The sequence below is a fragment of the Tiliqua scincoides genome, chromosome 8, assembly GCF_035046505.1.
Source record: "Tiliqua scincoides isolate rTilSci1 chromosome 8, rTilSci1.hap2, whole genome shotgun sequence".
Lineage (NCBI taxonomy): Eukaryota > Metazoa > Chordata > Lepidosauria > Squamata > Scincidae > Tiliqua > Tiliqua scincoides.
This window is the reverse complement of record NC_089828.1, coordinates 27,165,885-27,178,297: the sequence shown is the minus strand read 5'-3', so window position 1 is coordinate 27,178,297 and position 12,413 is coordinate 27,165,885. Positions and strand designations below refer to the sequence as shown.

At 45.9% G+C, this 12,413-nt stretch overlaps 1 protein-coding gene across 1 annotated transcript in view; it reads left to right on the top strand.

Annotated features, from left to right (window-relative positions):
• FAM81A (family with sequence similarity 81 member A) overlaps positions 1 to 12,413 on the top strand; it is a 33,608-nt gene that overhangs the window by 3,867 nt on the left and 17,328 nt on the right. The window contains exons 2-4 of the mRNA XM_066635514.1: positions 4,317 to 4,405; positions 4,630 to 4,646; positions 11,839 to 11,908. Of these exons, the coding sequence (XP_066491611.1) occupies positions 4,317 to 4,405; positions 4,630 to 4,646; positions 11,839 to 11,908 (176 nt within the window). The remainder of the gene's footprint in view (positions 1 to 4,316; positions 4,406 to 4,629; positions 4,647 to 11,838; positions 11,909 to 12,413) is intronic.

The following is a 12,413-nucleotide window of genomic DNA, read 5'->3' as shown; positions in this document are numbered from 1 at the left end:
GGACCATAAGATTGCAGCCAAAACAGATTACTGATTAAATAATTTTCAGTTGATTAATCATCTTCCTGCTATCAGAAGTCCTTTTGAACTCAATGGGACTTCCTTGCAAGTAAACATGCCCACAAATAAGTTCTAAAATATTGTCACAATTCCAGCTTCCCCAAGTATGGAAGTGTCAGGGCATCTTTTATGTGGTTGGATTTCTTTTGGTTGAGAACATTAGAGCTTCATTTCCTCTTCTAATAATAAGCTATTAACTTGGAAATATACGGGTTGAGCAGTAGCAAGCATACAGGCTAATGTTGGTCCTGAGCAACATGGGATCCAAAGCAACATAAGTATTCCTCAGTTCTAAGTTTGAAAAACAAAGGACACTTTTATACTGCAGACTTAAATTGATTTAATTCTGCCTATTGATTCCTTCTGCCTAGGGAACCTTGAGAAATCGAATTCTGTGTGAGAGGTTTGAAATCCCTAACAGAAAATTCTCAGCACCACTCCAGGGGGAAGCTATAGTCAAAGAGGAATAAAACATCTTCCAAATGCAATGCTTGAGACAGATCCTGGGCATCTCTCTTTGTAATCGCCATTGTAATGAGACAATTTGGATAAGGTGTGACTATCAACCAAGAACAAATCCAAAAATGCAGGCTGTAATGGTTTGGTCACATCTGCAGATTGAACACCAGTTGGCTGCCACACAAGCTCTTCTGGTGAGAATGACCTGCCTATTGTAGGGTTCAGTGGGCAGCACCAAAGAAAACGTGACTCAAACATGTTGAGGAAGATCTAAGGAACCGACAATTGACCATCGATGAGGCTAGAAATATCGCCATTAATTGCCAAGAGTGGAATGTATCATGAATTATGCATGGCTTCCAGCAGCACCTACAGCAGTCAGTGTATTGGTTGAGAGGTCAACTGTTACATGAAAATCCCCCTTTTTGCCTTTTAGCTGTGATTTTCTCTCTCTATATCTGGTTATATCTTCCCCTGGGGGCTGGGGATAAGAATAGGCCCTCAGTTTGGCTGTACTTGTCGTAAGAGGCAACTAAACAGCCACTGGGTAGATGGGACTCGTCAGCCTGGGAAGGCAGCTCATCTGAGAGAAGGAAAACTCTGATCCCAAACCTCCACTGCCTTGTGGATACATCCAGTTATGGAAAAGGCTTCAGGAGTCAACCTTGAGGCAAAATCCGGAGCCGGAGTCCCTGAGGCAGTTCATGGCTGAACACAGTCACGTTCTGGCAACACCTGCGACGCTGCTGAAACCAACCGTATTGGCCTCTGCCTTTCCATTGGACCATTTCAGTGACGTGGAGAGGGGGGATTTGCTGCATGGGTAACAGCCTATCCTCCATACCTACTTTACCCAGGCTTCGCACACTTGAGAGGACACTCTGTTCCAGAACCATCATTCAGAGCGTGACACCATAGTCTTCCGAGACTGAAGGATGCCATCTGGTTATGTTATTATGGACTATAATATCATACAAGCTAAACTGTTCTCGCAGCATACAGGCCACATTTCCAGGACTCTGGTCAAACCACAAGCTCATGGTTACACAACCACTCACCTCCCCATAGTCACACATTATGCAAGGAAGTCTTGTGTTTTAATCCAATCACTGTTTATGCAAACTTGAACTGCCTTCTTGTGTTTTAATCCAATCACTGTTTAAGCATCTCCTACACTACTGTATGCAAACTTGAACTGCCTTCAAGGTTTTGGGTGCTGAAATTCTGTTTCTGATTCATTGCATTGTGCCTATGTTTTCCAAAGTCTTTGTTAAATTCCCCCTTCTAGGAAGCCAGCCATTGACCCCAATGAATTTTGTTGATAATTGATCCCCATTCAAATGTATACATACTCCAAGCACCCAGCCTTGTGTTAGCAATGAAGCTACCATCCAGCTCAGCACTGCCTCCCAACCCCTTATAAGAGAGGGCTTCTTCTCACATGCTCTCTCACTCTTTCTCCAAGGCCCAGCACATTTGTGTTGTGTCAGAGGGTCCTCTCCACAGGACCCCTCCCCAAATGGCTCTACAAGAACAGGTGCCTGGAACTCATTCCCTTCTCCCCCCCTTTTTTCTCCCCTTCTCTCCCCATCTTTAGTTAGCAGCTGGGGTTGGGAGAGCAGGGACCCCTAAAATCCTTCCCAACAACACTTCTTCTTTCTGATTTCCTCGGATGCACCAAATACTCTTCACATGCAACGACCATGAAAGCTAGGTACATTGGATTCAAGCATTAGGACCAAGAAATATCATTTCTCCATGTGCATTATTTTTACCTTTATTCTTTTGTAATAAACCATAATCGATTGTTGAAAGTTATCTTTCTCTCAGTCTCCTCTGTAAGCAAAAGGAAATTTCTCTGCATTACAACATACATAATAACATACATAATAACATACATAATATGTTATACATACATAATGTATGTATGTATACATATGTATACATATGTATACATGTATACATAACATACATAACATAACATACATAATGTATGTATGTATACATATGTATACATGTATACATAACATACATAATAACATACATAATAACATACATAATAACATTCTCTGCCATCTTGTTATCTAGCCTACGATCCTAAGGTTCCAATAAGGGCAGTGTAATAATTCCCCTAAACAAAACAGCCCTTTTGGTAATACAACCTGCTCCCCAAGCACCAGCTAAAGACTAAAGAAGTGCATATGCATCATGGCTAGTGGTCATTGATAGATCTCAGATCTGTCCTCCATGAATTTGTCTAATCCCTTATTGCAGATAGAACAATGGTCTGACGTGGTATAAGACAACTTTCCATGTTCCTAAGCCAGGATGGATGTGTCTTGGGAATTCTCCTTCTTAGTACCAATTCCCACTGAAGAATCTGTCTCCAATATGAGAGATTTATTCTCTGTATAGGTTGTTACACACATGCATATACGTGGCTTGATCTCTCTTCATTTGATGTCCTTAGTGCTTGGTGACAATGGGCTATGTGAAGTGACTCTATTGAAAAGCATTTCGAAAGGGATGTTAAAGCTCTGTGATCTTAGATCTGTGTTGGCTCATTCACACATAACGAACCACTCATTGCATGATGTACACTTGCGCATGTCAACCAGTCCCATACAAGCCACTTTCTTGTAGCTTGGTAACAAGGGTGCATAGCCTTTTCGAGGATATTTTGGGACTTGAGGAAGACAATTCAATTGACACATTTCTCCCACTCTCCCCTGGTTTCCCAAGAGACACAAGCTGCCAGGAAGTTATCCTGCGCACGCTGTTGATTTCAGTGGGGCTTGTGCAGGAGAAATTCCTGGCAGCGTGTACTCTGTAGCTCAGGCTGGTCTTGTCAGCTGCTTTTAGTGGCGCCCAGCATCCCCTGCCTGAGGCAAGCTTACCACACAGCAAGGTTCCCTCGAGTCCTTCGGAAACACCAAAGGGATCCCTTTGTTCTGTGCAGAAAATTGATGCTAAAATTGTCAGATCCCTTTTCACTCCCCTTGGTAGCCCTGGGCCTTTTCCTTCTGGGCAAAATGCTCACCCTGGGGGTTTCTGTGAGCCACAGCCCAGAGAAATGTCGATGGAAGCATCTTTTGTGCACAAACTTCATTTCCTTCAAAGTGGGCATTGTTGCCTGTAGGAATTCTGTGCCAGGCATTGAACAGAGCGAGGGCTGAGCTATGGGAAGCCGAAGTGTTCTTCTTATGCTGTGCCTGGATTAGAATCCCTCACAGCTAGCAGCCTGCTTTTGAAAAATCTGCCCTTTCCCCTGCCGATCTTCTGAGAGAAGCTGACCCCACGAAGAAATAATTGTGGGCTTTTTGCCTCTTCAGAGAGCATTTGTCTTGTTTGCTGGAGCTTGTACGGAATATTTTGTTCCCTTCCCTATAAATAAGTTACTTTTATTTTTTGTGTGTGCCTCCATCTCTTGAGGAGGGCCTTGCTTCCCTGAGGTTGAGCCGCACGTTGCTATGACGACAGCGTCCTGGCAACAACTCCGGCAGCTGCTTTGCTTCTTCAGCTACCAGGCCCAGTGACAACAGGCCCAGCAAAGGGAAGGCGAGGGGGCTCCATTGCTGCAGAAGTGGGAGAAGGCGGACAGAGGGGGCACCCAGGAGGTCTGGCTAGATCCTTGCTGCTGACCACAGAAATGCTTCCATACCCCCCCTTCCAAGAACAGGAGTAGAGAAAGCAAGTGAAATATGAAGTTGCGGCTATAATGCAGAGAATGGGGGCAGAGTTGCCTTGCCCTGACCGGACCCAGGTGAGCCAACACGCCTTGTGTTTCATCTGCCCAGTTGGTGTTGCATGAGAATGTGGTGAGGTTCGTGGCACTGCACCAGTTTATTTCTGTCACCGTTCCTTTCTACCACCTCCTTCTTTTCAGGTGAGTTGGCACAGAGATTTTTCGGCACAGACTGGGGGGGTGGGGGCATGGGGGTGGGGAATGGGAGAAACCTTCGCCGCCGAGACTGGTGGCACCGCAGCTTGCCATCTCTTCCCATCGCGCCATGTTCCCAACAGCTTTGGTTCTCCGGAACACAGAAGCACAAGTTCGAGGTGTTGAAAACAAAACCATGTTGAATGCGGTCGCCGGGGCTCCGAATGCAGCTGTGGAATGTTGTGCTGTGAGTTTGTGGGAAAACACTCTGGGAGGTGGGGGGGCATGGGGTGGGGAGGGGGGGCATTCTTCCTATGGTGGAGGATATAGAACAGGCCTTTGTAAATATGTGTCTGCCCCTAAAAATGGTGAGGGGGGGGGAATGGAGAAATTTTCCTTCCAAAATGCCTTGTATTCAGGAAAGAGCATTTCAGTATGTGATCAAATAATAATTAACAGCAAGGAGTTGTGTGTTGTGGGGGGGGGGGCATTTGTAATTGGGAAGTTCTGCATGTTTGATGGGCAATTTTCATGGGGTTTCTTTTTTTTTTTCTTCCTTTCCTGAGTGTTTGCCATTATATTATTTGTAATGAACTGATATGTAAATACACGTTTGCCTTTTCAGGATTTTCTAAGAGGATAGAGATGACCAAGAGATAATTCAGTGTCTGAGGTAGACAACCCAAATGGCACCCCCCACATTTAATTAAGATGGGGCAGAATAAGAAGTTCCTGGCACCTCCAGGTACAGGAGGGGGAAATTGCTTCTTCTGGAAAGCCACTGCCAGTCCGTGCCGACAGTGCTGAGCTAGCTGGACCAGTTATACCCCCCCTCCACCAGTGAGAGAGCTGTTCCACCTTGGGATAGTGTGGGCTGTCTCACATGGTGGGCTTGGGGTAGACTAAAGGTAGCAGAGGGAAGGCGGATAGACCTAAGCTATGGCCAAGACCAGTGAGAAGTTTTTCTGCACCAACCTCACTGTAAAGAAAGAGGAGGTGTTCCAGAATGTATTTTTGTTCAGACAGCCAAGACAGGTTTCTGCAATATATCTGCAGAGGACAGGACAAATCTCTTCTTGATGACTGCTCACTAGCACTGGGGAATATTGCTAGGGAATATTGGTGGAGGGCTTTGTTTAAAGAGGAACATAACAGAGCCTTATACCAAGCCCATTGGTCATCTAGAATAGTGTCATCTAGTTGTTGACACTGACTGCCAGGGGCTCTTCAGGGCTTCAGACAGCAATTTTTCTCTAACCTACCTTGAGTTCACAGCTGGCCCATCCATGAGACCAACTGAAGCAATTGCCTCAGGCAGCAGACTGGCAGGAGGCACCTACTTCTGTCCACCTGCTCACCTCCACTGACCTTCCTCCTTCCATTCCCTGGATTGGAAAGGAAGAAGAGATAAAACCGAAAGGTGGAGGAGAGGAGAGCCGTGGGATAGAGCAGGGGTGTCCAAACTTTTTGGCAGGAGGGCCACGTCATCTCTCTGACACTGTGTCGGGGGCTTGGAATAAAAAAAGAATTAATTTACATTTCAAATTTGAATAAATTTACATATATTTACATAAATGAATATATTAACGATGGAACCTATATGAATGACTGACGGTCTTGCAATAGCTCACGGCCTGTAAAAGTCCTTACACAAAGCAAGGCTGGCCTCTCCTTCGCTGCTGCTGCTGCAGCACAGACGTGAAACAGCAAGCAGTGGAGGGAGCCCTCATCCCACAGCTCATGCAAGAGGTCAAACAGTCACACTCACACTGATAGTAGTTGCATTGGGCCAGCACGGGCTCCAGCAAGTCTCCAGAGGACCAGAGGCTCATTGGAGCCTGGGGGCTACCTGCAGGCCGGATTGGGAGTACTCGAAGGCCACAAGTGGCCCCCAGGCCAGGGTTTGAGCACCCCTGGGTTAGAGTGTCAGAGGAGCAGAATCTGGCATGTCACCAGGTAACAGGCAGCAGTATTTGGCATGTTACTTTAGACATCAGGAGGTCTTGGACCAGCCCTGCCTGAGGCACTGGGGATTGAAACAGTAGGCTTCTGCAGGCAAAGCAGGTGCTTCTGCACTGAGCTACATTTCCCCTGCTTTAGGTATCTGCCTGTCTTCCACTTCCCAGCAGCAGTGGCTCAATCACTAATGCTTAGTTCAAAGACTAGCACTCCCAAAGGAGAGAGTCTCTATGGTTTCATCAGCTACGTACAGGTCCTTACCACCCAGTCTTATAAGCGGGCCACCCCAAGTCCAGAGCTTCTTCTTTTTATGCCCATTCCATTGGAGGTTCACTGTTTTTGAAACCATTCATAGAGTATGTTGTGCATTGGAGATGGATGCACTCTCTCTCTCTCTCTCTCTCTCTGTGTAGAGTTGTCAGTTTTTCCTTTTCACTTAAGTTTTGAGACCACCTTGATGCATATCCATTGGTTTGTGGGTGATATTGTTAGTATCTTCATGTTGATTTCTGTACACCACATCCAGCTGCACTTAAAGGTTCAAGATCAGGCTGGGCCAGAGCTTTTCAGACTGGGGCGTCGTGACGCCCCAGCCTGTGAGCCCTAGCCTCTGCCCCCTTAAGGTGTGGGGGCACCCAGGAGGCAGGGAGAAGGCAGCGGCACAATCCCCAGGATTGCGCCGCTCAGGGGGCTGCAGGGGCTTGGGTAAACTTACCTGAGCCTCCTGCAGCCTCCCGGGAGTGTGGGGTGCCCTGTGCGACCTTCTGCAGGGCTCCCCACAGCTTTGAAAGTGAAAGTGAAGCAATCGCGCCCCTCGCAATTGCTTCACTTTCACTTTCAAAGCTGTGGGGAGCCCTGCAGAAGGTCGCACAGGGCTCCCCGCTCCCATGGGAGGGTGCAGGAGGCTTGGGTAAGTGTGCCCAAGCCCCTGTAGTCCCCCTGAGTGGCGCAATCTTGGGGATCGTGCTGCTGCCTTCCCCCAACCCTCGCTACCTCCCCCCCCCACTCCCGCAAGAACTTAGAGCGGCTCAAACTCTCCCTGAGAGTTTGAAAAGCACTGGGCTAGGCCATTTTTTTCTGGTCAGTTGGCAACCTTATTGATAAGACTACCAGTGTTATGATCAGTTCTTTCAACCAGACACTATAGTTGTGCCTTTAACAACAGTGTGATGCATGAGGCGTTGATGGGTGGATGATAATGTTCATATCTCCATGCTGTGAATAGCTTCCTCTGTTTATTTCTGCACATCCCACTGCTGCAAAAAGCACAAGAATCCGCCTGTTGCATTCTTGTACCTTCAGTGGCAGCTGGATATGCAACAATAATCCAGGGAAGCTTATTTTTTGGATAAACATTGGATAAACATTGGCAACCCTTCTAGTGTGTGTATGGGGAGGTGGGACCAGGAGTTGTGTCACGGCATCAGGGGTCAAGAAACATACCAGAGCTAGCAAAGTGGTTGTTAAGCAAAGATGCAGCCCAAACAGAAAGCCCTTTATAGCCCTTTCTCCTTGGAAGGGGTCAGCAAGAACGAATGAGACCTGTGTGACACCCCAGGGAACACTTCAGTGCCCTGGAAGATCCTCCACTCAACAGTTCTGGTTTCTTGCCACATAGGGTTCTCTGGTCCCACATGGGCCTTAAGGGTCCTGATTCTAGCTCAAATGGCTCCTGACGGGAAAAAGTTCAGCAAAGTTGAAATAAGACAGAGCTAGACGGTCTTCCAAAATAGATGGTTCGTGTGATCAGAAGCAGATGCTGTTTCTCATAGAATCGTAGAGTTGGAAGGGACCCACAAGGTCATCTAGTTCAAACCTCTGCTTATCCTCCTAGAGCATCTCCAGCAGGTGTCTGTTGAACCTCTGCTTGAAGATCTCCAGTGAGGGAGAATCCACCACCTCCCTCGGCCATCTGTTCCACTACTGCTGAATTACCATCAGGAATTTGTTCCTGATATCCATCTAGAATCTCCTCTCTTGCAGTTTGTACCCATTTGATCTAGATTTAGTTCTTCAGTGTCTTCCATCTCTTGGGCAATTATAGAAAGATTTCATGAACTTTAAACATTCCTCTGAACTTCTCAGCTATTTGGAAGGCGAAGGGCTTGTGCATTTTTCCCCACGCTCTCCAGGCATAGTCCTTGCATATGGCTTGCTTTTCAGCGTGTGGTCAGGTTCTCACATATTGAGATGCACCACAATGACCTCCGCATAGCCATCACTCAAAGAACATTCTTTTGCCTGTCCTGATAGCGGCACTAACAACTGCCAGGGATGGGCAAGTCTGGTGGGGATTAACTCAAGTCGAGTTGCCAAGTCACCCCCCCCCCCACAACTCAACTCAAAAAAAGTCATAATGGGGGCACTTTCCACGTCGCTGAGTCATCCTTTAGTGACTCTAAAGGACTTGAGTCAAGGCCCCCCCCCTCAAAAGCACGCCACAGAAAAAATGGGGCTGCTGCCAAGGAGGTGTGTGTGTGTGTCGGAGTTTTCTTTACTCGGTTCCCTGCTGTCCCTGCCCATCTGTAAACAGAACAGGAGGGGTGGCAGGGACTACGAGAGAGCAGGAACAGAAGTGGCAAGAGGGAGGAGGGTCACGCACAACAGCTGGTAGGCTTACCAGGATGACCTGATCCTTTGCAGCCCTACTTAAAAGTAGTCCCATTATAGTTGGTTATTCAATTAGGTTTGTCCCTCCCAAGTAACAACAAGCCCATAGAAGCCAGGAGGTTCATGACTGCTATGAACTGCCTCCCCCCCCACTTCCCCACGTCCTTTTTCCCCCTCCAGCCAATTCCCCCTCCAGCCAATTGACTCAAGTCTTTTTCAGAGTCTTCCATACATGCAACTCATGAGTCACCGAGTCACCTAAAATCATGCATTTTCATGACTCGAGTCTGGGTCAAGTTCCCAACCTTGACTACTGCTGATAAATTTTATTGGAGTGGCATTGAGTTCTAGGATTATAAGAAACAGAAGACACACTCTGTGGTCATTCCATGGCATCCCAGTGCAGCCCACAGCTCAGGTTGGACGCTCAGACAACATGCAATGGCCAGTTTGCTATTACAGTGTACTATATGTATAAAGTGGTTCTATGGTCATGAAACCATTTTATTTTTAAAAGATCTCATCAAGAAGTGGTAACATAAGTAGAACACACGCTCATAAGTGCTTGTGTGCTGTCTCTGTTCTCTAGACAATGCTTTGAAAACATGTCCCCAATTTATGGACATGCAGTATCTTTTGATATTTTGCAGGATATCCCTTCCAGCTTTTTCCTTTCCTTTTCTTTTCTTTTATCTCAATCTCAAAAGCTGACACTTCCATTGAAATAACCCCTCTGTTCCTTTTCCATCTGCACACCATATTGCATCATGTTTAATCAGCAGTCCCAAAGCAGGCTTGGTAGTGCATCTTGCCAGATTTCAGTGGGAGTTTGGCGTTTTCAGGGAATGCGAAATCAGCCTTGAAGCAGGAAAGTGTTTGGCACAGCTTCTTGGGTGGCAAATAGTTCCTCCATTTGGCTTCCCTTTGGATATGGATTGGCTTGGTTACCACTCTTCATGCATCGCCTTCAGAAGCAAAGCAGCCATGCCAAATGCTGACTAAATTGTATAGTTTATGTTGCCGGTTCTAGTGTTCAAATCAAACTGGCAGTACATACAGAACAGAACAGACCAAAGGAACTACTTCACACAGCACAGGTCCATTTATAAAATTGGCCATGTTCTGCTGAAGGCTAGTAGCTCTGATGACTTTTAAACGGCAATTAGACTAGGGGTGTCAAACTCATTTCATACAGTGGACCAAACAGCATTCATGATGCCTGCCGAGGGCCAGAAGTGATGTCATTAAGCAGGAAGTGATGTCATTTAGCAGGTCATGACCAGAAATTACCCCTTTTTCTCACTTAGGATCTTGGCTGCAAATGACAGAAGAGAAAATACACAAATTTTGATCATGTTTACAAGATATGGGAGAGTACAATTATTGTTCTGGCTGCCCTTTCAGCAGTGACACCTCACCATAGCTCAGCAGCTGAAAATAGCTGATGGTGCTGGGAGAGTCCAAGGGTCAGGTAAACAGGTTCTGTGGGCCACATCCAGCCCCCAGGTCTTATGTTTGACATCCCTGGATTAGACAAATCCATGGAAATGATGAGGTCTATACATGGCTAAATGGAACCTCCATGTTTGGAGGCAATCAACCTCTGAATGTTAGAGCCAGGGGAAGGCTGTTGAATTTGTACCCTGCATGAGGTGTTCCTGGATGTGTCTGATTGACCTCTATTAGAAACAGGATGCTGGACTAGGTGGATCTTTGACCTGATCCCGAAGGGCTCTTCTTATGTTCTTAATGAAATAACTGCTAGATACTGTTAATTTTTTATTTGTTGCCATGTACGTGAGAGTTTTCATGCACACCTACCATCATCCCACAAGATTCAGGCCTATCAAGGGGAGAGGGGGAAGGTCCAGATCTTCTCAAGACTCCCATCTTTTCGAGTAAGGTATTTCGGCTGCGGTATTTGATTGAGGTGTAAGAAGAAACTTGGGTCAGAGAACGGAACCAAGTCCCAAAAGGCATACCAGGCAACAGAGGCAGAAAAAGAATACTCAACATGAACTTCTGGTAAAAACGGAAAGTCACCACTAGCACTATGATTATGGGTGCAGAAGAGTGTTACTTGACATCTCCATCCTGAGTTATCTATGCTGAAGATCTCTATGCTGAAAATCCTATATACAGTATTTTGCATTGGAAGTTAGAGTGGAAAACCCTGTTCAGTTTTAGGCCAGCATATCAATAAGGATTGTGATGATATGCAGCTGGAAGAAAAGCTGGTTGGAAGACTAACAGCAACAATGCCCTCTTCCATAGACAAAATGGAATAGGAGGGAATAGGAAGGAGAAATGCATACTGTATGTAGTGTTTCTCAAACTATGGGTCAGGACCCACTAGGTGGGTCACAAGCCAATTGCATGTGGGTCTCCATTCCATTTTTAATATATTAGACTTGATGCTACCATGGTATGTGACTGCATTTGGGGAAATGTTACAGACCTGTATTTTTAACAAGCTACTATGTATATGCTTTTACATATACTATGTATATGCTTTTAACCTGAGTGTGCACTATGATTTAAAAGCCACGCTTGTGTGTTCCCAACAGCACAAGACCAAAGTACATTAGCAAATGTGCATTATGGAGATTGTTTGGTCTCTGCCTTGGCTTCTGTGAAACACTGTTTCTTTCTGTCCGGCAGCTGTGACAGTTGCTCCCTTCTCCTCTGGGAAGCTTTCTTTGCATCTTGACTGTGTGCTGTCTAACAGTGTAGCTCCTTCTCAAGATAGTCGTGAGGCAGTGGCAGGATGTGATCGTTCAGTATGATGCATGAAGTCATGTCAGGGCCAGAATAGCAAAAGATGAATAATTCAGCCATTAAACAGCATGATGCTTTTTGTTTCCCAACAGGCATAAATCCATGGAAAGGGGAAATGGCACAGCGAAGCCCAATCTTTCAAACACTCGGCCCAACTGAAAGGTATTGTGCAGCATATGAGAAAATTGACTTTGAGAGAGTGGGGGCATTTAGAAAACATCTATATATTTGTTCCTTGTGATCAGGTCTTCTCCAGTTTAACCAGCAATGCTGCAGTCCTTCCAGGCTGTTCACATGTCTCCAAAGGAAAATCGGTTTTTAGGGTTCTGCTACTAGCAAACTGTTACCAGTCTGTGCGTATGCCATGATTCTGCAAAAGCTCAGGATGTAGTATTGGGTGCAAAATTCAGCCTCCTAAGAATCACAGCATTCATTTAAGAAAAAAAAAATTTCTAGACATTATGATGTGACAATATGGTTGGTTAATCCCTGATGCTATCTCAGGAGCTAGGATCAGGCACAATCCTAATGAGGTCTACTCAGAAATAAGTCCTATTTTGTTCAATGGGGCTTATTCTCAGGAAAGTGTGGTTAGGATTTCAGCCATAGTTGCTGATTAAGATTACCAGAGTTTCAATAGTGTCTTGCCTCTTCCTATGACAATCAG